Source organism: Coturnix japonica, chromosome Z, assembly GCF_001577835.2.
Source record: "Coturnix japonica isolate 7356 chromosome Z, Coturnix japonica 2.1, whole genome shotgun sequence".
NCBI lineage: Eukaryota > Metazoa > Chordata > Aves > Galliformes > Phasianidae > Coturnix > Coturnix japonica.
The window spans coordinates 32096449-32117512 of record NC_029547.1 but is presented as its reverse complement, the minus strand read 5'-3'; the positions used below and the strand labels follow the sequence as shown (position 1 = coordinate 32117512).

General features: G+C 39.8%; 1 protein-coding gene and 1 long non-coding RNA gene across 7 annotated transcripts in view; one reads left to right on the top strand and one right to left on the bottom strand.

The window, feature by feature from the left end:
- LOC107306202 overlaps window positions 1–5284 on the bottom strand; it is a 60802-nt gene extending 55518 nt beyond the window's left edge. For 3 of the 4 annotated variants that reach the window (XR_004305525.1, XR_001552037.2, XR_001552038.2), the window contains exons 1-3: window positions 4355–5284; window positions 4082–4120; window positions 2963–3351 (exon numbers count right to left, since the gene is read on the bottom strand). This is a non-coding gene — a long non-coding RNA (uncharacterized LOC107306202). Of the gene's footprint in view, window positions 1–1481; window positions 2254–2962; window positions 3352–4081; window positions 4121–4354 lie in introns of those variants that run through there. The other variant, XR_001552036.2, reaches the window with a different exon arrangement.
- A 1-nt stretch (window position 5285) lies between these two features.
- On the top strand, window positions 5286–20527 carry ZFAND5 (zinc finger AN1-type containing 5). 3 transcript variants are annotated; one of them, XM_015849129.2, is made up of 6 exons: window positions 5286–5752; window positions 8827–8984; window positions 9397–9511; window positions 9920–10017; window positions 18527–18652; window positions 18918–20527. In XM_015849129.2, the coding sequence occupies exons 1-6, from the start codon at window positions 5394–5396 to the stop codon at window positions 19064–19066; spliced, it is 1005 nt and encodes a 334-aa protein (XP_015704615.1). In that variant the 5' UTR covers window positions 5286–5393; the 3' UTR covers window positions 19067–20527. The 3 variants fall into 3 exon arrangements, with proteins under 3 accessions (XP_015704615.1, XP_032297131.1, XP_015704617.1); XM_032441240.1 differs by lacking the exon at window positions 5286–5752 and adding an exon at window positions 6276–6357; XM_015849131.2 differs by lacking the exon at window positions 5286–5752 and adding an exon at window positions 6901–7113.
- The last annotated feature ends 537 nt before the right edge of the window (window positions 20528–21064 follow it).

The window sequence follows — 21064 nt, the reverse complement described above, 5'->3', positions numbered from 1 at the left end:
TATTAGATATACTCTCATATTGGTCAAGAAAGGCTACTTTACATCAGGTGCAATGGAATGTACCACAAGGCACTCTCCACAAGTAAAGCTGTGTAGACTAGCAAACTCTGTATAGCTGCACAGACACAGCTGAAAGAAGGTACCATTATGAGAACTAGGACATGTATATGCTGCATTAAACAAACACACTTTGAAAATAAACCTGTTTTCATAATGCAGTTTCTCCACTCAACTAAATGCTCCTATCTCATTATTTGTCAACAGTATTGCCACAAAACCCACCTACTACTATCCTCCTTTCTGATAAATGAAAACTTGTGCTGATTCACTACAGTTGAGACTTGGTTATGCTTAAGGCTTCCTGTGTCAAGACGGATGGTCACCAAACACCAGTAATCCAAAGAAAAAGAAAATCTAGAAAATTTAAATTGCCAAGATAAATGGATGTAAACAATAGGCAATGTAGGTTTCTTTTCCAGGAAAACCATTATAAGGAAGACACATGGCTTAACAGTATGAACAGTCTGTCTAAAAAACAAAGTAAGCTAAAAACGGCACGTTATTCATAATAGCTCATGAACTGATACATCTTTGGGAACTCATAAGGTTCTGAAAGTTGAAATGAATCCAAAGAGGACTGGGATGCCATTAGTGCAATGAGTGAGGGAAACTACAAATGTTGCTTAGGATCAGCACTGCAAGACAAACTGAGTCATTAATCTGCTGCACTCACAGGAGTTCACAACTCAGCATGCCTCAAACCAAGGCCTACTCTAGGATTCATAATGAAGAATCACACAGAATCACAGAATTATCAAGGTTGGAAAAGACCTAGAAGATCACAGAATCACAGAATTGTAGGGGTTGGAAGGGACCTCTAGAGATCATCGAGTCCAACCTCCCTGCCAAAGCTGGCTCCCTACACCACGTCACACAGGTAGGTGTCCAGGCGGGTCTTGAATATCTTCAGAGAAGGAGACTCCACCACCTCCCTGGGCAGCCTGTTCCAGTGCTCCGTCACCCTCACCGTAAAGAAGTTCTTCCGCAAATTCGTGCAGAACTTCCTATGCTGTACTTTCATCCCATTACCCCTAGTCCTGTCCCCACGCACTACTGAAAAGAGACCAGCCTCACCACTATGGCTCCCACACCTCAGGTATTTATAAACCTGGATCAAGTCCCCTCTCAGCCTTCTTTTCTCAAGGCTAAACAGACCCAGTTCCCTAAGTCTCTCCTCTTAGGGGAGATGCTCCAGGCCCTTCACCATCTTAGTGGCCCTCCGCTGGACTATTTCCAAGAGATCCCTGTCTTTTTTGTACTGGGGAGCCCAGAACTGGACACAATATTCCAGATGAGGCCTCACCAGGGCAGAGTAGAATCCAGTCCAGTCCAACCATCACTAATACTTCCCAGCTAAATCATATCCCTCAACACAACATCCAAACGTTTCTTGAACACCCCAAGAACTGAGACATCAACAATTTAGTATACAAAATAATAAACGTTCTTCATTTTATTTGGATTAAAATAACATTATCCATGTTAGAGCTGATTAGAGACATGTTAGAGGATTTCAGGTTAATATAAAATAAAGAGCAGGATTTTCCTAGAAGCCCATTACCACTGTTGTATAGCTCAAAGAAGCATCTGATCAAGCAGCAGATAACAGATGTTGAATTTAATAATTAAATTCTGAAAGAAACCTGGGACCTGATCAGCTGAGAGGTGATGGCTTTTGCCTTGCAGCACTTCCACTAATCAGAGTTTAATGAAGACAGGAGACTTACATGTCCAAACAAGAGCGCGTGCAACAAGCTATTTTCATGAAACAGCTCACCATATTGGTGTGCTGTGATGGATGGACAGAGATGAGCCCTTCCTGGGAAAATGGCAGAAGAGATGCAGACCATTAAAGAGTAGCTTAGATGTGTGGGGCTCAGGCCAAACCAAGAGATCACAAGTCAGGCCAGAACAGAGGTCACAAGTATGACACTGTGGTGGGAATTTGCAACAGATCACTCACAAGGTAAGAGAGCAGATGTAGCTATCATTAATGTTTTTTGGAAGTATCAGAAGTATCTGCCACACACCCGCATCCTCATCCCAGCTTTTAACATGTACAAACACAGCCCATCCAGGAGATGTCTGAAGGGTGTTACAGGTAACTTCTTCTTCTTACACAAGTACTAAGTGTGCCAGCCACAGTGGGGACATAGTGATGATGTAATGACCATGAAATACTGGAGTCAGGTCCTGAGAGAAGTGAGAGAGGAAACAGAATAAAGAAAAAGGAATAAGAGCTGTAAGAAGGTGTGTGGGGTGTTGTTTTTTTGTTGGTGTTTTTTTTTTTTGTGGATTACATCAGCAAGCAACTAATCATGACAGTCTTTCACTCTCCCCCCAACTAGAGGAGAGAACTTAAAAAAAAAAAAAAAAAGCATGTTAGAACTCATATGTTGAGACAGAAACTACTGACAAAGACAGAAATAATAGTAATAATATAAATACTAACATGTTTACAAAGTAAGTGACACACAATGCCCACCCAGTCTCCCAGTAGTGGCCTTCCCCCATCCAACTCCCATTGGTCATACTGTCTGGCAAGATGCCAGTTTGGGTCAGCTGTCATGGTTTGGTTCTGTCCTCCTCCAGCTTCTAGTGCTCCTAGCCTTTTTCTCTCAGAAGACACTGGCTGTACAAGAAGCTGAAAATCAGAAACACCCTGGGCTTTGTGCAGCATTGCTCTGCAGCAACTAAAACACCTGTTACCAACACTGATTTTTCTCCTAAAACCTAAACATAGTATCACATCAGACACTACAATGAAAATCAACTCTGTCCCAGCTGAAAAAAAGCATACTGTTTTAGTTATTAATGCACAATGAGGATGTTCAGCTGAGTGGACTTGTTTAAAATACTCTCTCTAAGTAAATCCACCTGCTTTCTCAAATGCACAGCTTACCTGCAGTGCCTCTGAGCTGACCAACATGAAGCCCAAAACGACTCCCTTCTTATGTTGTGGCTTCTAAAGATGGAAGTACTCTTTTGCCCTCTTGGTTTTTTGTTAGGTAATGTAATGAAGTTACCTTGGTCTCCTTTTAAGGTCCCCAACATTCCAGATGAGTTAGGAAGTAGCTTACAGCATAGATGACAGGCTCTTTGAGTTAAGTAAAATGCATTACTACTTCATTATTCCCTTTTTCTTCTTTTCAGTTATGCTGTGGTTTGCTTTGAAGAATGAGAATATGATTCAGTCACTTAATATAACCAGCCATTTAAATAGAAAGTTCTCTTCCATACTGGGGAAATGCTGCAGCATGTTTGCATTTGATTTCATAAGACACTCTGATCCTGTTGGTAGATTAAAAAAAAAAAAAAAAAAAAAGTTAAACAAAGTTACAATATCAGAGAGACCTATTTCCTTTCACACCTGAGCAAGGTAGATGGACCTGAATGACTAAAGGAAACAGATGGGCCTGGAAGTTTAAGCCTTGAATGAAGAAAATCTCTAGTAAATAAAAATGCTTAAGAGTCACAGAGGCCACAGCTCATAAAAACAGACAGCCTCCTAGCTCTGCAGCTTCAGCAGAACTCCATATCTAGTGATGTCACACTCTTAAAACCCCAGGCCATCTCCTGGTTTCTATGTCTGCTGCATTTCTAAGTCAACTAACATACCAAAGTAACTGGAAGACAAGCATGCTTGCAAATGTCCTTAGTAGAAATTCTCCCATTCCTCTGAGATGCCATATCTTTGAGTGGCTCCATGTCACTGAGACAAATTTTGTCAATAAATCTACTGAAAAAACACTGCTATTTAAGAAGAAGCATTCCCTGGAAGAAGCCAAAGAAGTTGACAATTTTCACTTGAAACTGTTCTATCCTCTGCCCTGCCATACTGTGAGAAGTGGTCATTACTCTGCAGCACTACTGATCTACTGATCACCCTTTACACTGAGACACTGAGGCACTGAGACTCTTAAAATCTTCAGTTTTAGTCACAAAATCTCTGCAAATGGCACGTAATACACACTTCAGCTTCCTTTCCCACTTTACCCTTCAAAGTGATGAAGTTACTCACCCCTTGAGAGTGCTGTTTTCAAAGGAGTTCTCTTCAGCACTGTAAGTCAAGAAACACCATTTACATGTTTCCCTCATAACAGATGGAATTATTTTGTACTACTGACATTGAGATCAGTCCAAATGCTTCAGATAAAAGATATTCCAAATACTCATTGCTGTTCTGTAGCAATAAGACTTCTGCAGCAAACACAGTGCCAGTAGCCAACGCTACTTTTGCAGAGTGCTATCCTGCAGCACAGCACAGTTCCATCTAACTGAAGGCATTACGTACCTCAGAATATTCTGGGTCTCAGGAGACATCTTATCCACAAGTAAGGAAGACCAGCTCCCAGAGACAGGTCAGGCCAAAAAATAAAAAAATAAACAAATAAAAAAGACTTTCTAGTAATTTCAGTGATGCATTTTCCACTGTGCCATGCATTTCAAACCTAACCATTTTCTTTGGGTTAAGCAGTTAAGCAAAGGCCTATAAATAAAGCCAATATACTGATCACCAATTATAAAGGTGGAAACTGCATTTAAAGCTGAAGTGCTCACATTTATCTAAAGCAGTTTTACATCTGAAGACCTATGTTTAAGTATGTAATGCCTGAATGAACACAAGTACTTTCTCCTTCCTAGTCTTCCTTATAAAATACTGCCCTTAGTTTACAGTGTCAGAGCAACCAACGATGGCACTGAACCTCCCAAATGAACTGTTAAGGCATAACTACCCCACGCTGCTCTCTATGAGAGCAGGAAGCCTAAATAAATAAGGTTCTCCAAAACATAGCTTTGCTGAGGTTGGCTGGGCCCTTGGGACCACCTGGTCCTACCCCTGTTACAGCAAGGACAACCAGAGCAGGCTGCTCAGGCTTCTGGAGACCTCTGAGAAGACTCCACAGCCCTCAGACAGCCCGTGCCAGAGCTCCCTCACCTACAGTAAGGAAGCAACTCTTCTGCTAACACAGACTTTTTATTCTCTTTCCTTTGACAAAAAAACCACTTTATCTCGAGGTCCAACCACGCACAAATTCACCAGCCAGAACTTAACGTTTCCAATCCCTGCCTGCCGGGTGGTAACACGACAGCACCCAGCAGACCGCAGCAGCGAAAGGCAAAGCCCACACAAACGGCCCCAACGGCTCCCCGCCCCTCCCGCGCGGCGGCCCTCACCCTGTGACGTCACGGCCACCCGTCGGGGCAGGGCTCCGCGAGCAGCGGCACCGCGCGACCAACGCACGCGTCGGACACATAAAGCCAACGCAGGCGCCCTACCGCTCTACTGCCTACTGCTCCCTTCAGTCCACTCCTTTCTCGCAGCAGTACGCATGCCCCGACACAGTGAGGCGGAGTCGAGGGGGAGAAGGAGGGCGAGAGGAAGAGGGAGGAGCCGGCGCCGAGACCGAGAGGAGGAAGCGGTGCTCGCCTCCTCTCCTTCTTCTTCCTCCTCCTCCTCGCCGCTCCGTGACTCCAGCCTGCCGCTGCTCTCCGCCCTCCCTCGGTTCAGCGTGGGGCTCGCCTCCCGCCGGCGCCGCTGGCACGACGTCCACGGCAACAGCGGATACAAAAGAGCAGGGAAGCGGCCGCGGCTCTGCTCCCCGGAGTCCCCGGAGCCTGTCTGTCCCGGCAGCGGCCCGCAGCCTTCTCCGACACCCGACGAGGAGCTTCCGGCTGCCGCCGGTACCTGGTAGGTGGGCGCGGAGCGGGCGGCGGGGCCGACTCCGAGGGCATCTCTCTAGGGCGGTGGAGGCTCCGGCCTGACCGCGGCGGCACAATGGGGAGCGCGGGGCCGGCGGCGGCCGGGCCGTGACTCAGGGCTTTGCGTGCGGCTCGGGCCCGGGCCCATCCCCGGAGTTGGCCTCCGGGCCCGGCGGCTGTGGGGGCTTCTGTACACCGGTACCCTCGGGGAGGGGGGAGAGAGGGCAGGGAAAGCGTAGCGCACTCCGGGCGCTTGGCAGCGTCGGCCTCTTTGTCTGGCGCCGCGCTGGGCCCGTGCCGTGCTCATCCGCGGTGCCTCGCTGCCAGGACTTGGCTTTTTCTTTGCAAACGGCGGTCCCTCAGGTGGCGGGGCATGTAGGTCATTGGGCCCCGGGTTTTCTGATTGGTTTAAGAGCGGTTTGGATCACTATCCGGTCGCTAACGTTAGAATTCGATCCGTCGGAGCGCCATGTCGGGGCTCCCCGCCTCTTGTCTACGAGCTGGGCGGACGGGCCGCACCGGGCCTTCAGAGCCGGGCCGAGCATCCCCACTCCGCTACGCGGCCCTGGGAGACCGCCCGGGGCAACATGCGGGGTGAATAGCGCAGCTTCCGTGCTGCGAGGGCACGGGGTGAAGCAGCAGCATCCCTCGGGGCAGGGCTTACCCCTCCGAGGTGCTGAGCGAATTTTTCCTCCCCGCAAAAAGGAAGCGGTTCGGCTGCTGTAGCCGCCTCCTGCCCCAGGAGGTCGGGGGCCGTTACTGTGAGCTAGGAGGCCCGTTGTAGCACCCGCTGTGGCTGGGGATGAAAATGGCTGTTGGGGATGATGAGCCAGCGATGCTGCACTTCCCTGATTGAATTTCAGTCTCTGTGCTCCATCTTCCTTTAGAAAGGAAGCCGCAGTCCTCTTAATCAGATTTTATATTTTCCTCTCGCAGTGGGTGTATGCATGGCTGCCTCGGCCTTGTGGGCTGTACAGGAGCTGTCAGCCCTTGGAGATATAAATAGAAGCTGATTTCAGAGGCCCCTGTTGACGGGGTTTTGTGTCTGAGCCTCCAGCTCAGTCTGTCACATTGCAGCCTTGTGACAGGCGGAAGCTAATGCGCTCACCCATGTGACCTGTGCTTCTGAGAAATATTAAGGAAAGCAGTGCACATGTGATGGCATCAGGAGCTGGCTTTCCAGAGGAGTGGAGCTATATGTGTAGGAACACTTTAGCTAGATACTGACACTCTCAGGTGTTCCAGTAGGGAGGAATTGGAAAAGTCTGTAATTTGTCTGCTCTTTCTGCTGTTGCTGGTTCAGAAGCTGATACAGCAAAACTTAGTGTGCTGGATAGTGGATTTTGTTTGGTAAGTGTTTTGTAACTATTTGCCTGTGTGTGATGAATGCTTCTGAAGGAAATGGTTAGACCTGGACTTCTTTCAGAAGCCTGAAAAACACTGTTTCTGAAGGGCTGAAGAATATCCCATTCTGTTAAGGGCATATATTTCAAGTAGTGGAAGAAGCTACTGAGCAGCAGTTGTGAATTCATGCTGTTTGTAGTATTTTGAAAACGGTGTTAGCAGCTGGAAACTTTAGGTGGTAAAATACGATTCACAACATTAATCTGATTCGCTACTTGAAACTAATCTGAACTGGAGCATGACAGTTGAGATTGATGGTGGCAGCATATTTGATAGTGTTTTGAACTTTTACCTACTTAACAAGAGGGCAGAAATGGACTCTTTGTTTTTGTCTAAACGTAAACCTAGGATGTAGATGGGAAGTTCTAGATTTGTGTAGTTTAGTCACAATTTATGCTGACTTCTGAGGCTGACATATAGGGCTGTAGAAGTGTAATATTGTTGAGTGTTTTACTGAAGTGTGAACTTGTACAGTCCTGAAATGACTACATGTACCAAAACAGCTATTTATAGCTGGGAAAAAATTAGGTTCCATAATCACCTGGGGGTGGTGGGGAGGAATAAAGTTCTACTTATCTTCTGTTTCTGAATTACTTTTCTCCTAGAAACTTAGTTTAATTGGACAAAGGCTGCTGTCAGTAGCAGTTACCAAGCTATTGAAATTTGAGTTTACTAATTGCAGTGTGGCATTTATTAATTGTAAAAAGATTTTTCTGTGCAGCCTAATAAATGAGCTTTCAGTGTTCTTGATTTCTTACAAGCATCAGCTGTGAAATGTCTCTTATTTGACTTCTCCTGAGTAGGAAGGCTGTCATTTAGAGAAGACATGAAAATGTCTCCACATGCCAAGTTATAGTGCTTCTAAATCTTGTGAAGACAAGTGCAATATACTTAATGTGTCCTCAATTTGTATTATATTGCTTGATTACACTGTTCAAGTTTTCTTGCACTTGCAAGTCAAGGGTTTTGTTGCTGTATCAGTTTTTCTGCTTACCTTGCATTGTGGAGGTTAACCAACAGTGAAGGGGAAGTATTTTTATTCCTAGCAACTGCAATTTGTGATATGATTAAGGTATTGTCTATTGGTTCAGAATTCCTGATATAACTTTATTAATACAAATACTTTAAATGGTTCTTTTGAAAAGTGTTAGCAGCATGATGGCGTGTACTTGGAAAAGTAAATCAGGTCTAATCTAATTACAGAAATACTGTTTACATTCTGTTGAAGAGGCTGCTGTGCACTTGTTTTTGCCAGTTAATACTTGGGATCAACTTTCATACACAGCCCAAGGAGTATTTAACGCCTTGTTTTGGAAACTCCTTCTAAAGATAGGAATACAGATTCTAAATGTTGCCAGTACTGCTGCCATTCAGTTGAGTTTGGTCATAACCTGTACATGCAGCTCAATGTCTAACAAGCATAGAACTTCTCAGTATTGGTGCAATAAATTGTTTTTCTTGTCCTAAAGATGCATAGTGATGTTACTTAGCAATACAACTGCAGTATTGAATGGCTCATTAATGTCCATGAATCTCTTTTTAAGAATGTTGATATCACCTTATGGGAGCAGGATCAGCAGACATGTTTTAATTCTGTAACCCTATAATTGATTTTGGTGACATACCCACTCCTAATGCAGTTCTTGCTTTTATTTACAGCATCGAGATGACTCAGGAGACAAACCAGACCCCAGGGCCTATGCTGTGTAGTACAGGATGTGGATTTTATGGAAATCCTAGGACAAATGGGATGTGTTCTGTTTGCTACAAAGAACATCTTCAACGGCAGCAGAACAGTGGCAGAATCAGCCCAATGGGTAAGGGTTTACAATATCTCTATTTTCTTGGTTTTGTTATATTTTTAATTAAGACATACAGGTGATGAAGAATAATCCTGTTACACATTTTGGGAAAATTTCTGAAAGCTGTATAATGAAAAATGAATTTCAAAGAGTATACTTCTTCAAAACATGGTAAAATAGAAATGTGTTCCTATGTAATATGTTGTGATCCACCCTTAATTTTCTTCTCCACTTGTTTCTAGTGTCAGTATATTCTTATGTGAGCTCTTATATCGTATTTCATTTGTTAGTTATATAATCTGTCTTTTAAGTAAGAAGTAGTATGCAGTGTAATGAATGTGTCCAAGTTCATAAGTGTATGCAAGAATATTTGACTAATGTATTCTACAACTTGTTTATAATGACTTCTTAAATTCTTGTTTTGTAGGACCAGCCAGTGCTTCAAACAGTCCTACCTCAGACTCTACATCTGTTCAGAGAGCAGATACTACTAGCTTAAACAACTGTGATGGTGTTGCTGGCAGCACATCTGAAAAATCAAGGTAAGATGAAAGTATTATTTTGAGTTTTAGATGAGCTGTGAATATATAGCAAGTTAATGATTGGCAGTAACTTTGACCCACTTCACTGAATTTCTTAGGAGCACAAGGCATACATGGCAGTGCTTTTCTTTATAAATATTTGTAAATGAGTACTGATTGAAATATTTGGTGTTGTACTGCTGCATTTGCAGTTTACCTGGTTAAGTATTTGTTCCAGATTTGACTGTTTCCTTCTGTGGGAAACTAAAATAGAATCAAAACATATTTTGTAGATAGTAGGAAGCAGGAGTTAGGAGCATGCATCAAAACTAATTAAACCAGTAGTCTGTTGATGGGTTTGGACATCTTAGGCTTTTATTATGTACTTCAAACTGATGTAAAATTACATGTTTCATTGTACATGAACAGAAATGTGCCTGTTGCCGCTTTGCCTGTAACGCAGCAAATGACAGAAATGAGCATTTCAAGAGAGGAAAAAGTAACACCGAAAACAGAGTCTGAGCCAGGTATGTTTGTGGAGTAACACTGAGTATGCTGGTGACTTAACAGAAGTTGATAGTTTGCTTACTTTCTCGTGAGGACACTTCTCCCATTCTGGTGGTAGTCTTCAGGAACTGCTTAGAAAGTTAATTATGTTTTAAATAGTCTTCCCTTGGAATCAAGGAAAAATGACTGGTGCTAGAATATAGCTTTAAGATGCGTGTTTAGTGTTGGTTAAAAACAAATTGATACCTCTGAAACTAGTTCTGGCTCCCAATCTTTTCATTTTTTTAAAATTTTTTGGTACTCCGTTATTGCATTTAGGGTAAAGTGGTCAATTTTGAAGTCAAAGATTTATATGCATAATCTAGCAGTATGACTCCTGACTCATGGCAGTCAAAGTGGCTTGTTGGGTTTTAAGAGTGGATTTCTTACAAATTCTGCTCTACAGAGAAATGAGAGTGGGGGAAGGACAAAAACGGTTACAGATTGGTTAAATAGTTGAGAAATCAGTAGATATCCACAGAACAGTGCTTTAGTTATGCAAGCTATTTAAATTTGGGAATTAATCTTTAATTTAGAAGTTCTGTTCTTGCACTGGAAGGTTGTAGCTATAGTGCTTAAACTTAGAAGTGCAAACTGCTTGAAGGAGGACAGGAAACATACTGCTTCCATAAGTGCAACTCGATGGTTGAATTCATTTATTTCAATTCATCTATTTCAATGAATACCTTAATGCATTTGTTCTGTACCTATATGTATCCACATTTTTTTTTTACGTAACAGTTTAGATATATTATTAAAATAGAAGCTGATACTTGATAAATTTAAACTGAAGATGAAATTAGTGTTTTTCACTTATGAAGGCAGGTACAAAATGCAGAAGACACTATTCAGCACTGGATAAAAGTGATTTTTAACTAGTTCAGGTTTTGCTGTAACAACTGACATTTAATTACTCTTTTTTTCTGCAGAGGGTTTTACCATTTGCAGTGGCCATGCTGAGTTGATATTCTGTGACAACAGCTAAAGTTCATTTCAAAAGTGTATTATTTCTTGGTTCTGTCCAAATGGAGAATAGATTTCCTTTCTAATATTAATTTATTGCAACTAATGTCATCAAAAGAGTTTTTCTTATATGAAGCTTAAAAACTACTGTGATATTTATGAACCTGTATTGCTTTAAGATTTCCTGCCTGTAATGGTGTCAAGCAAGCCAAAGAAATGCATTTAAATGATAGCAGTGGTGAAGTACTAGGTTAATTTACTCTTAGTGAAACTGCCAATAGTAGTCTGTCATTTTTCCATGTATAAAGGACAACTTCAGTCAGTACAACTTTCACAATACCTGTTTATTTCTTTAACAAGTGAGCTATATGATAGCTAGTGTCACATGCCTTTCTGATTAGAAAAGGGGAGGAAGGAAATCCAAAAGCAGCTCAACATACTGTTATATTTTTTTCCAAATAATCCTGCAAATTGAAAGCAGTAAAAGTTGTTAGGAGTTGATCTAAAAATCAGTGAGAAAGCAGTCATACAACTTAAATGTTTCTGGGAAAATTTCTGGAACAAAACTTCCTGCCTTAGTATGTGTTGCAGTCTTTCAGTGCTTAAGATTATCATAAGGATGGAAAGAGACTTTGTAAAAAGTTGGATATTATTATTTTAAACTAAAGAAGATTAGGTCGCGATTAGACATAGGGAAGAATTCTTCCTTATAAGGGTGATAAGGCACTGGCACAGGCTGTCTAGAGAAGTTGCGGATGTCTCATCCTTGTAGGCATTCAGGGCCAGGTTAGATATCTGCCCTGGGCAGATGAACTAGTGGCTGGCAGCTGTGCCCTTGGTACAGTTGACAGAACTACTGGGCTTTGGGGTCCTCTTCAGCCCCTTCTGTGAGTTTATGGTACCTAAGTCCCTCAGACAGTCTCAGAGAATTGCAAGGTTGGAAAGGACCTATGAGATCATGCAGTCCAACCATCCTCCCATTACCATTGCTACCACAAGCTACTAAACCATATCTTGTAGCTCCTCATCTGGATTCCTCTTGAAAACTTCCAGGGATGGTGATTCCACCACCTCCCTGGGCAGCCATTCCAGTGCCTGACCACTCTGAGAGAAAAAGGGTTTTCTTTCTGTCTAATCTAAACCTCCTCTCGTACAACTTGTGGCCATTTTCTCAGGTCCTGTTTGTGGCTTGGGAGAAGAGGCCAAGCCTCTCCTCATCACAGCCTCCATTCAGGAAGTTGTAGAGTGCAAATCTGTTGTGAAACAGGAGTTTGCTTTTAAGTATTGCACCTTGACACAAACTGTAGATGCATAAGATGGTGTACTTATGTGCTTATCTCAGGGTTTGGTGCATATCTGAGATATGCAAAGCATTCGCTGTTTTTAGTGGTATGTTGATTTCTATCTCGTGTGCAAGAAAATATGGCCTAGACTTCAGAACCCCTGTTGGGTCTGGACTGGTTGCATTTCTCTTCTCTTCCTTTTTCCTGTAACATTCAGTATGTCATTCTCCCCTCCCGAGGAGGAGTTGAGACAGCAATATGTAATAATTCATAGCAACAAAGCTGATAATTTCTATAAATTGTAACTGTCTAAGATAATACCACAGTCTTGAAGTTGCTGATGAAAACAGTCTAATTCTGAGTGCAGCCTGACCCTAGAAACTGAATTTCATAACTGTTTACAGATAGCATAGAGCATGAAGAATATAACCTTCTAGTAAACTATGTCTCCCCTTTTAACGTCTTCAGTGACATGAAGTTGCATTCTTTTTTGACAGAACTTCATTAGAAAGTGAAATTTTCATTGTTTCCTTCACAAGCCAGAAAGCTATAAATAATTACATCTGTTCAATTGATTATATATATATATATTATTTTTTTTTAACAATATGTAGTTTAAATTAGAAGTTGCTGAAGTTAGATACAATAAAGCTTTACAGGCTTATCTTGCTTTATTTGTTTTTATTTTTTTTCCCAGGTTGAGGTTGCAACCTGGATTCTCATTCAGACAAATCAAGTTTTAAAATAGTCCTATCTTAACAATTGAAAGAAAAGATGTGTTACAGATCTAACTCACCCAGTTGGTTGTAATTGACATTTCTAGCACACTGTATTTTCCCCTGATCTGTAATTTCTTAGTTCAGCTTTATTATTTCATATTTGAACAGGGGTGTATGTTATCTGGTTCCCTATACAATGAACTACTTGCAAGTCAGAAATCTAAAGACCTCTGTGTCCAAACTCCACTTTTTCATAATTCTCATAGTCTTTTGATATGCTTTTACACTTATTACTATTAAGGTTTGAATTATACTATTCTTAATAATAGAATTTAATATGTTCCCAAAACATTCAAGAAATTACTCATAGCTATTTGTTTATTTTTATGTTCCTGTCATGGATTACAAGAACTCAGTGCCAAATCTTTTCTTTCTTTGTGTTATAATATCAGAACAATATATAAAAAAAAAAATACCTGTTTTGAAAACATGTATGTTTAAACATCATGTTATTTCAAGTTACAGTATGTTATTAGCATTTTTTTCTGGTTTTGTCTATATGTCTTTCCATGGTTCAGTTATGAGTCTCCTTTCAAGTGCCTGTTACCAGGCATGATTGGTATCAGCATGCATGTTAGTGACTAAATTTTGTTCTGTTTTTAATACATTTGTAACCCAATTTTAGAGAGTATAGTATGATGCCACAGCTATGGAGTAGTATGGCCTGTAATGAAAGTGAGAACAAAATTGAAATCTCTGTTCTCATGTAAGGTATTTTAAAAATACTCAGGTAACTGCTAAACTGCAGTCTTAATTCTATCTACATTGCAGATTTTCTGTTCTTCGAGTAATATTTAATGAGCTTCAGAAGGCAGTGAAAGATGGCGTTTGACTAACTTGTCTTCTTACTTCACAAAGCCAATGTTTTTTTGTTGTTGTTTTTTTTAATGTTATCTTGCATTCAGGTTGAGATGTGGGTTGCTTTGACTTACCTGTAGATCTTGTCAGTGTGTGTTGCAGGTAATAGTGTAAGATGCTTTTGAAAAATGGTAGGCATGAGATGATAGCTGGTATTCCTTAGATTTTTGTGCTGTAATAATCGGTTTGTTAATTCTGGATCGGTTTTGCATGTTGCAGTACATAACCATGTTCTTAACTATAGACTGTAGCTTTCAAAATAGTCAGGTTATTTTTGTGTTGTTACCCATGTCTACTGTAACATGTATAGATAGCCCTGCTTTATATAATTGTGAAATTAGGTTGGCTTGAAGCCTTGGAAAATAAGACTAAGGGCCCAACCAGTGGTCCTGTGCTTGTTGCTGATAGTATGCTGTTTTAACCTTTTAACAGAAATGATTACAGTAGGTCATGTCCTCCTTGTAACCAAATTAAACTGCATTTATGTGATATGTAAACCAGGATGCCTTTACATTAATAAGACATTAAAAATATCTTAAACTTGTTAGTTGGGCATGTGGGAAATAAGTTGTATGTTGCCGAATATATTCATTCACTTGCCTGTGAAATTAAAAGTGAAGTTTATTTTTCAGCCTCTTCATCTTTGGCTCCTAGATTGCCATAGCAGTTCTAATTTCTGAAAAATAAAGCATTTGCTTTCAAGAAGATCGACAAAACATGACAAGGACTGTTCATGTTTTCAAATTCCAAATTTATATACTAGTCCATTGTGTTTAAAACAAAACATGAAGATTTGGTAATCTGCAGTTTCTGCTCTGGTACCGCAGATGTTTAGTCTGCTGTCTTCCTGATTACTCCAGACTTTGCCTCTGTTCTCTTCTGTTTTAGTTTAGCCTGTACTTCTGTGATGGCCAATGGAGTTGGATTCATGAAGTCAAGTTAAGGCAGTTTTATTTTTATGGTTTCAAGCCTGACTTTGCTCTTTTGCTCTTCCAGCATGGTTGTTTACTTAGTAATCCTACAATAGTTGTACCGTTGAAGCTGCTGAGATCTCCCTGTAGTTAACTTTTATGTAGTCATAAAATAAGTTTTTAAAATGTTGATGTTAGCTGAGTAGCCTTTTCTGGTTACTTATAATATTGGGAGTGTTGAAGAACAGTAGATTTGTTTTTCAACTGAAAGTCATCAGATTAATACCTTTTTGTGTGAAGAATCAGAAAAGTAACTATAGTAGGCCTGCTCTTCTGCAGCAGCTGTGTTTGCATAAGCAAAACTACTGTCCATTTTGAAAATGTAGTTACCACAGAACTGTTCTAGAGTAAAAGTCACTAAGGCTTGATAGCTTGGACAAAGAAAAGTTCTTTTTGTTCTCTTTAGGATTTGTCTATGTTTGGTTGAGTAGCTGTCACGCTGTGGCATGTGGCTGACTTCATTCATCAGCAGCATCAGTGTTCCCACATGCCTTTTGTAAAGATGCATATTCAGATTATACGTGAAAAAAGCGTTTCCAGAGTTATGATGCAATACCTGCATTAGTGGGCTTTTTTGGTCACCTCTGATTCTGGCCTTATGTTACTCTATTACTGTAGATGTGTGGTAGGTTTCTCTGCATGACTGTAATGCATCTTAAAACAGCCACAGATAACTATTACTTTGGTCTGACCTTGTAAATGAGGTTCAACCAATTTTGAAAATCTGTTATTCTGAAGTTTTTTCAGGCTTGTAACAGAAGAATTGGTCTGATAAAATCCAAGTGGAGTAAACCTGGTCAGTTAGTTTTTTATACCAAAGCATGGGAAGGGAAGTGACTACAGTGATGGAGATGGCTATGTGCCAGCAGGAGCTCAGCTGAAATGATCAAACACCTTTTGGTAGTATGGAGCTTAATTCATCCTAACAGGAATATTGTTACTGAGGAAGCTGGTCTGTAGGTAAAAGCAACCACATTTGTTGTACTTGCAGTTTTGTCCAGTGGTTTAATCCCTGGTGGTTATACTGCAATTATTTGAAGCACTCATTATTTTGGGGCAAATAATACTAGAGCACTTGTCTTCAGAAAGGAAGGACTCCCCATCAGGCATTTTCCTTTTAAAGTAATAAACAGAATGTTTTGATTTGAATTTAGGTAGCTCTGTCCCATCTTATTTATTAAGTATTGCCTTTTTTTCTGCAAGTTCTACTTTTCCTTCTTTCCTGCACAACTAAGATGTGTTCAGTAAAGATACTGTTCAGCAGCTTATTTAGGGGATGGGCCTCTGCAGTTTCTTAGGGATATTTTCTCTATTTCCTGGTTCCTCTGCTGCTATGTGTCTCTGCAAACGCTTGGCTCAGGGTCATTGAGCAGAGGAGAAAGGGCACCTGCAGTAACTAGTAACATTCTCACTGCGATGGATTTGTTTTCATTTGCTTCCTTGTGAGCATGTTAGGCAGCGATAAAGGTTGTTCTTTTTCTTGCTTTAATTTTCTCTTAGTGCATGCTGCAAGTGACTTTAATTATTTAGGTCATTCTTGATTTGCCCCTTCTTTTATCCATTTTCTCTTGCATCTGACTGAAACAGCATGTAGCCTCTGAGGGCTCATACTGTGAATTGGTACTCATGCAGATGAAGCTTCCTTCTAGCTAGTTATACAGCAAATTGCAGCGTGTGGAAATATTTCTAGTTCTTCTTATCTGTCATGACTTACATTTATCATTGTATTTTTAAACACATAAACAGTATAGTAAGCCTAAAAGGAGCCTGACAGCTATGCTTTTTGGATGCTGCCTTTTCTTTTTTTATATGCCATAGCTGGTGCTTGATAGCCTAGTACCCAAGAGTTTTATGCTGTTTCTTACATCACTGTGCTTTAACCTGCTTTGGTCAGAGGCTCTTACATGGACTGACTGATACCTAATGCTGCTTTCTTTGGAATTAAAAAACAAGCTCAGATCATCATAATTGGAGTTCTAAAAAATGTTAATAAATCATGACTACAAAGAAGCTGTCTCAACAAACACAGTAGCAGAGGTTACTCCAAAAAGTACTGACAACAGTAATGATTCTAGTGCAAGTCCTGTAATATTTTGTTATTTTTGGACTAAGCAACATACCAAATATTTCACAGTCTTTTTAGAAAAAACTCTCTACAAGACAAGAAGTGAAGTAAAGGGCCGTTGTAATTTATTAGGACTGTTAAATGGATGTTTAAGAAACTATTAGCAGCTGTTGTCTTACTGTATAAAATTTTGGGGTTTTGAATGGCGAATACTTCTTGCGTCATTTATAAATCTTGCTTAGACCCCAGTCAGTAGTTCACAGCCTGTCTTCCACAGTGAATTGTGAGGCTTCCAAGGAGTTGGGGATAATAGTGATCATTTATTTTTCATAGCACATGCAGACATGATAGTACAAATGAAATTAAAATAATATTTTTTTTAATTTGCAAAGATAGTAAAATAGCATAACTCCTTCTTGGTGTCTGAAAAATCTAAATACTCAGGGGAAGCAAAAAAATCTGAACTCGGAAACCTTATTTGTTTGCATGAGTTTCAGTACAAATACATCTTTAAGACTTATGCGCTTTGCTTATTCTGGAATATATTTTGTAGTTTGCTCCTTGTATTTTAAAAAAATGGATATCATCAGACAGATTGGAGTTCTCAGCAAAACTGTGCTAGGAAAAAAGGGTCCACGGGTTATATGTGTTAAAGATAGTATTAAAATATACATCTCTCACCTTTCTTCCATGAGAGCTGGCTATAAATAAAGAGGATATTAAAACAAAAACAAAAAATAACCTTTAATTTGATGAGAATAATTTTTTAAAGGAAAATAAACACATTCATGCAGGTTCTGTGAATGATAAAATTTTGTTTGAGAACTTGAGTAAAATGTCACTGATTTATTTTTCACTTGCTTCTGTCATGAGCACAAGTCAATCCTTGCTACGCCTGCTTGCACTTTAAAGCCAAATACAGCTCAAGAATACAGATATTGAGTGTGAGAAATCCTTACTTCATTCTTCAAATTACTGAGAATGTCCTAATGAGATTCTTTTGTATTATGTGTTACATAGCAGTATTATGGATCTGTCCTGAAATCAGTAATTTGTGAGCTGTTTTGGTTAATTGTTTCAGGTTTTGGGTCAGTTTACTTCAGAAGTATATAGTGGCAGAATAACCAGTACTGTGACAGTGACATTACTGACAAATTCATTCTTTATCTAAACTATGTTCCAGTTGATTACATTCTCTATAGGTATCATCTCTGTTCAACTACTTTGCACATGACAAGATTTTTACAATTTTAAAATAAATTTTTCTTGATAGTGTGGTTGTCTTTATTAAATGTATATGCAGCTTTGGGTGTACATTAAATATATCTTAGATTTCTGACTAGTAGAACCATGGAGAAAACTTGACCCAAAAGGGGAACTTGCAGTGTACTTAAAAATCTTTGTGGTTTACTTTTTCATAGACTAGTCTGTGTAGTACTTCAGACAGCCTATTTAGAGGCTTAATAAGTGGGAAGTAATCTTTTCAGAAATGCATGCTTGATACTAGATAGTGTGACGTGGTTGTGAAAATGAAGAAATTTAACCTTTATATATTTCGCTTGCATTAACAGTTGTTACTCAACCAACCCCATCAGTTTCTCAGCCAAGTACTTCACAGACTGAAGAGAAAGCTCCTGAACTTCCCAAACCAAAGAAAAACAGATGTTTCATGTGCAGAAAGAAGGTTGGCCTTACAGGTAGGAGAACACTTAGATGCTAAACAGATCTATATTAATATAGTTGCCTCTTAAAAGATTTAACTTAATGAAGTTGTAGTCAATCACAAAATCCAAATTACTTACAAATGACATGTTTTGGAAATGTTCTTTTATTTTTTTTGTTAAGCTGTTGTACATCAGAAGAGAAAACATACGACTTTCTTCTGTAGCAGATAAGCCATTAACTTACAGCTCACTTTAGTACGAAGCTTCCTAGTGAGTCTGCATATTTTTCTTTGTACAGGATTTGACTGCCGCTGTGGAAACTTATTTTGTGGACTTCACCGTTATTCTGACAAGCATAACTGCCCATATGACTACAAAGCAGAAGCTGCAGCAAAAATCAGGAAAGAGAACCCAGTGGTTGTGGCTGAAAAAATCCAGAGAATATAAATGGAACTGCTTGTCAAAAGACTGACTTTTTGGTCTTGTTTATAATATATCCTAGGAAAACATTGAAGAGCAGGTGCATGGCCATTTTCCTTTGATGTACTCCAAAGTTGCTCTATTTTTCTTTTTTTTTTCTTTTTTTTTTTTCAGTCTTGTCTGTCTTAATGATATTTCAGAATGTTTGGGTGTTTGTTACAGGCAGGATTGGATAGGTACAGCCCTTGAAAATATGTATGCCCTCCTTAGAATATAGCTGAATGATTAGAAACCTGCACAGAAATACACAGAGGACAGACTCTTTAGTTTATGTGTGCCAAACAGATGTATGCTATCTGCATGCTTGCAGCAGATCTGCCTTTTGAAATGTCTGAGGTATATAATCTTTGGCTAGTGTTATGTGCCTGTTTTGGAAAAGGATACATCAGAAAGGCTGGCAGTCTACTTCTGTCATTAATATCTCATTCTGGTTTTAGTTGCAACACTCCATTGTTTTCTACCAGAATTTAAGCTATGTGGAGAGGTCTGCCTTTCCAGTAAGATGAGTGTTGGTGCCATATATAAGAATGTAACTTAGCAGTTGCATTGAGGGGGAAAAAAGACACTTGTAAGAAGAACACTGTTTGTTTTGGAATGAATTATATTAAGTTTAGAACCATGAAACTTACTCATAGAAAGGAAGTGTGCTATGGGGGTCTTACAAAACAGTCTGCAACAGAACTGTCGGCTTTTCTTGCTTAGCAAAAACTGTTGTGTAGCACAGTGTTGTAAGATTTGTTTACAAAACACAGGTTCCATATGTTTTTAGACATACCACAGCAGCTCTGTCAAGCAACATACTCCTTACATTCAATGTCTTCCGAGTTCACAATAATACCATTTTCTTCTAGTTTCAATGTAACAGTTGCACCACTTTGCATGGAAAACCATACCTGACATAGCTACTGTAGACTTAAGTGGTAGCTGGAACCACTCTTGAAGGGCTGCTTTATCATTTTTAATTGTACTTGGATGTAGGACTAGTGTTCTTGGGTGTGTTGCGTGGGCTGCATTATCTACAGCATTGTACAATAACAACTCTAGAAAAGGCAGTATACTTCACTGATGCTTGTCTGGTAATATCACTTCTGTGTTATAATGGAAGTTTTTTTGTGATGTATGGAATTTGTGTTTTTTATATAAACAAGTACAGTTTAGACTAGTGTTGTGGTAATGCCTGTTCTCATCTGTAAATAGTTACATATGTACACAAGATACTACTTTTGAACTGATTTTTATTGCAATGTTCAGTCCTACTTCTTACTTCACTATTAAAAAGTTTGTTTTTGCTTTAACGTTGTTTGTTCAGTTCTTAGATATGCAGACATGTACAGATAGTTCATATTTATGTATTGCATATAACCACACTACCCAGCAGCTTTGCTTTGTTGTATTATGTAAATAATAAAAATGTACAGAAGGAAATAATCGCCTTTGTGATTGTTCATTGGTTTTAGTTACTGCTGTAATCTAAAGATGACCTTATTGAGGTTGAATGCAGAGTTAATATGTTTGCTTAGATGTCCTGACTGTATCTCACTCTAATTTGGATAGACTTGATTCTCTCGCGTCAGCAAGTCATAAACCACTTGATGGACAGATGTCAAAATCTTCTGCAGACCCAGGCAGGGTTACTGTCAGGGCTGTTAAATATGCCAGATTTATCCTTCTTTGTTAGAAAATGCAGAACACACAGCATGCGTTAACTTAGAAGTCTTCACCATCGAATACGAGGAATAAATGTTGCTTATGTTAAAACTGAAGAATGTGCATCCTAAAAATCAGCTAATGTTAATGCTCGTGGTAACTTGATACTGCAGTACATGCCATCAATATGGAAGCAAGAACATGTTCTGGAAATCCATTTCCTGGGAAGAATTTTACAACTTAATCAGGGAATTGCTTTAAAGCATCATTCATTTTTCCACCTTCTGTAGGAAATTTAGTACTCTGAATGCAGCTTCA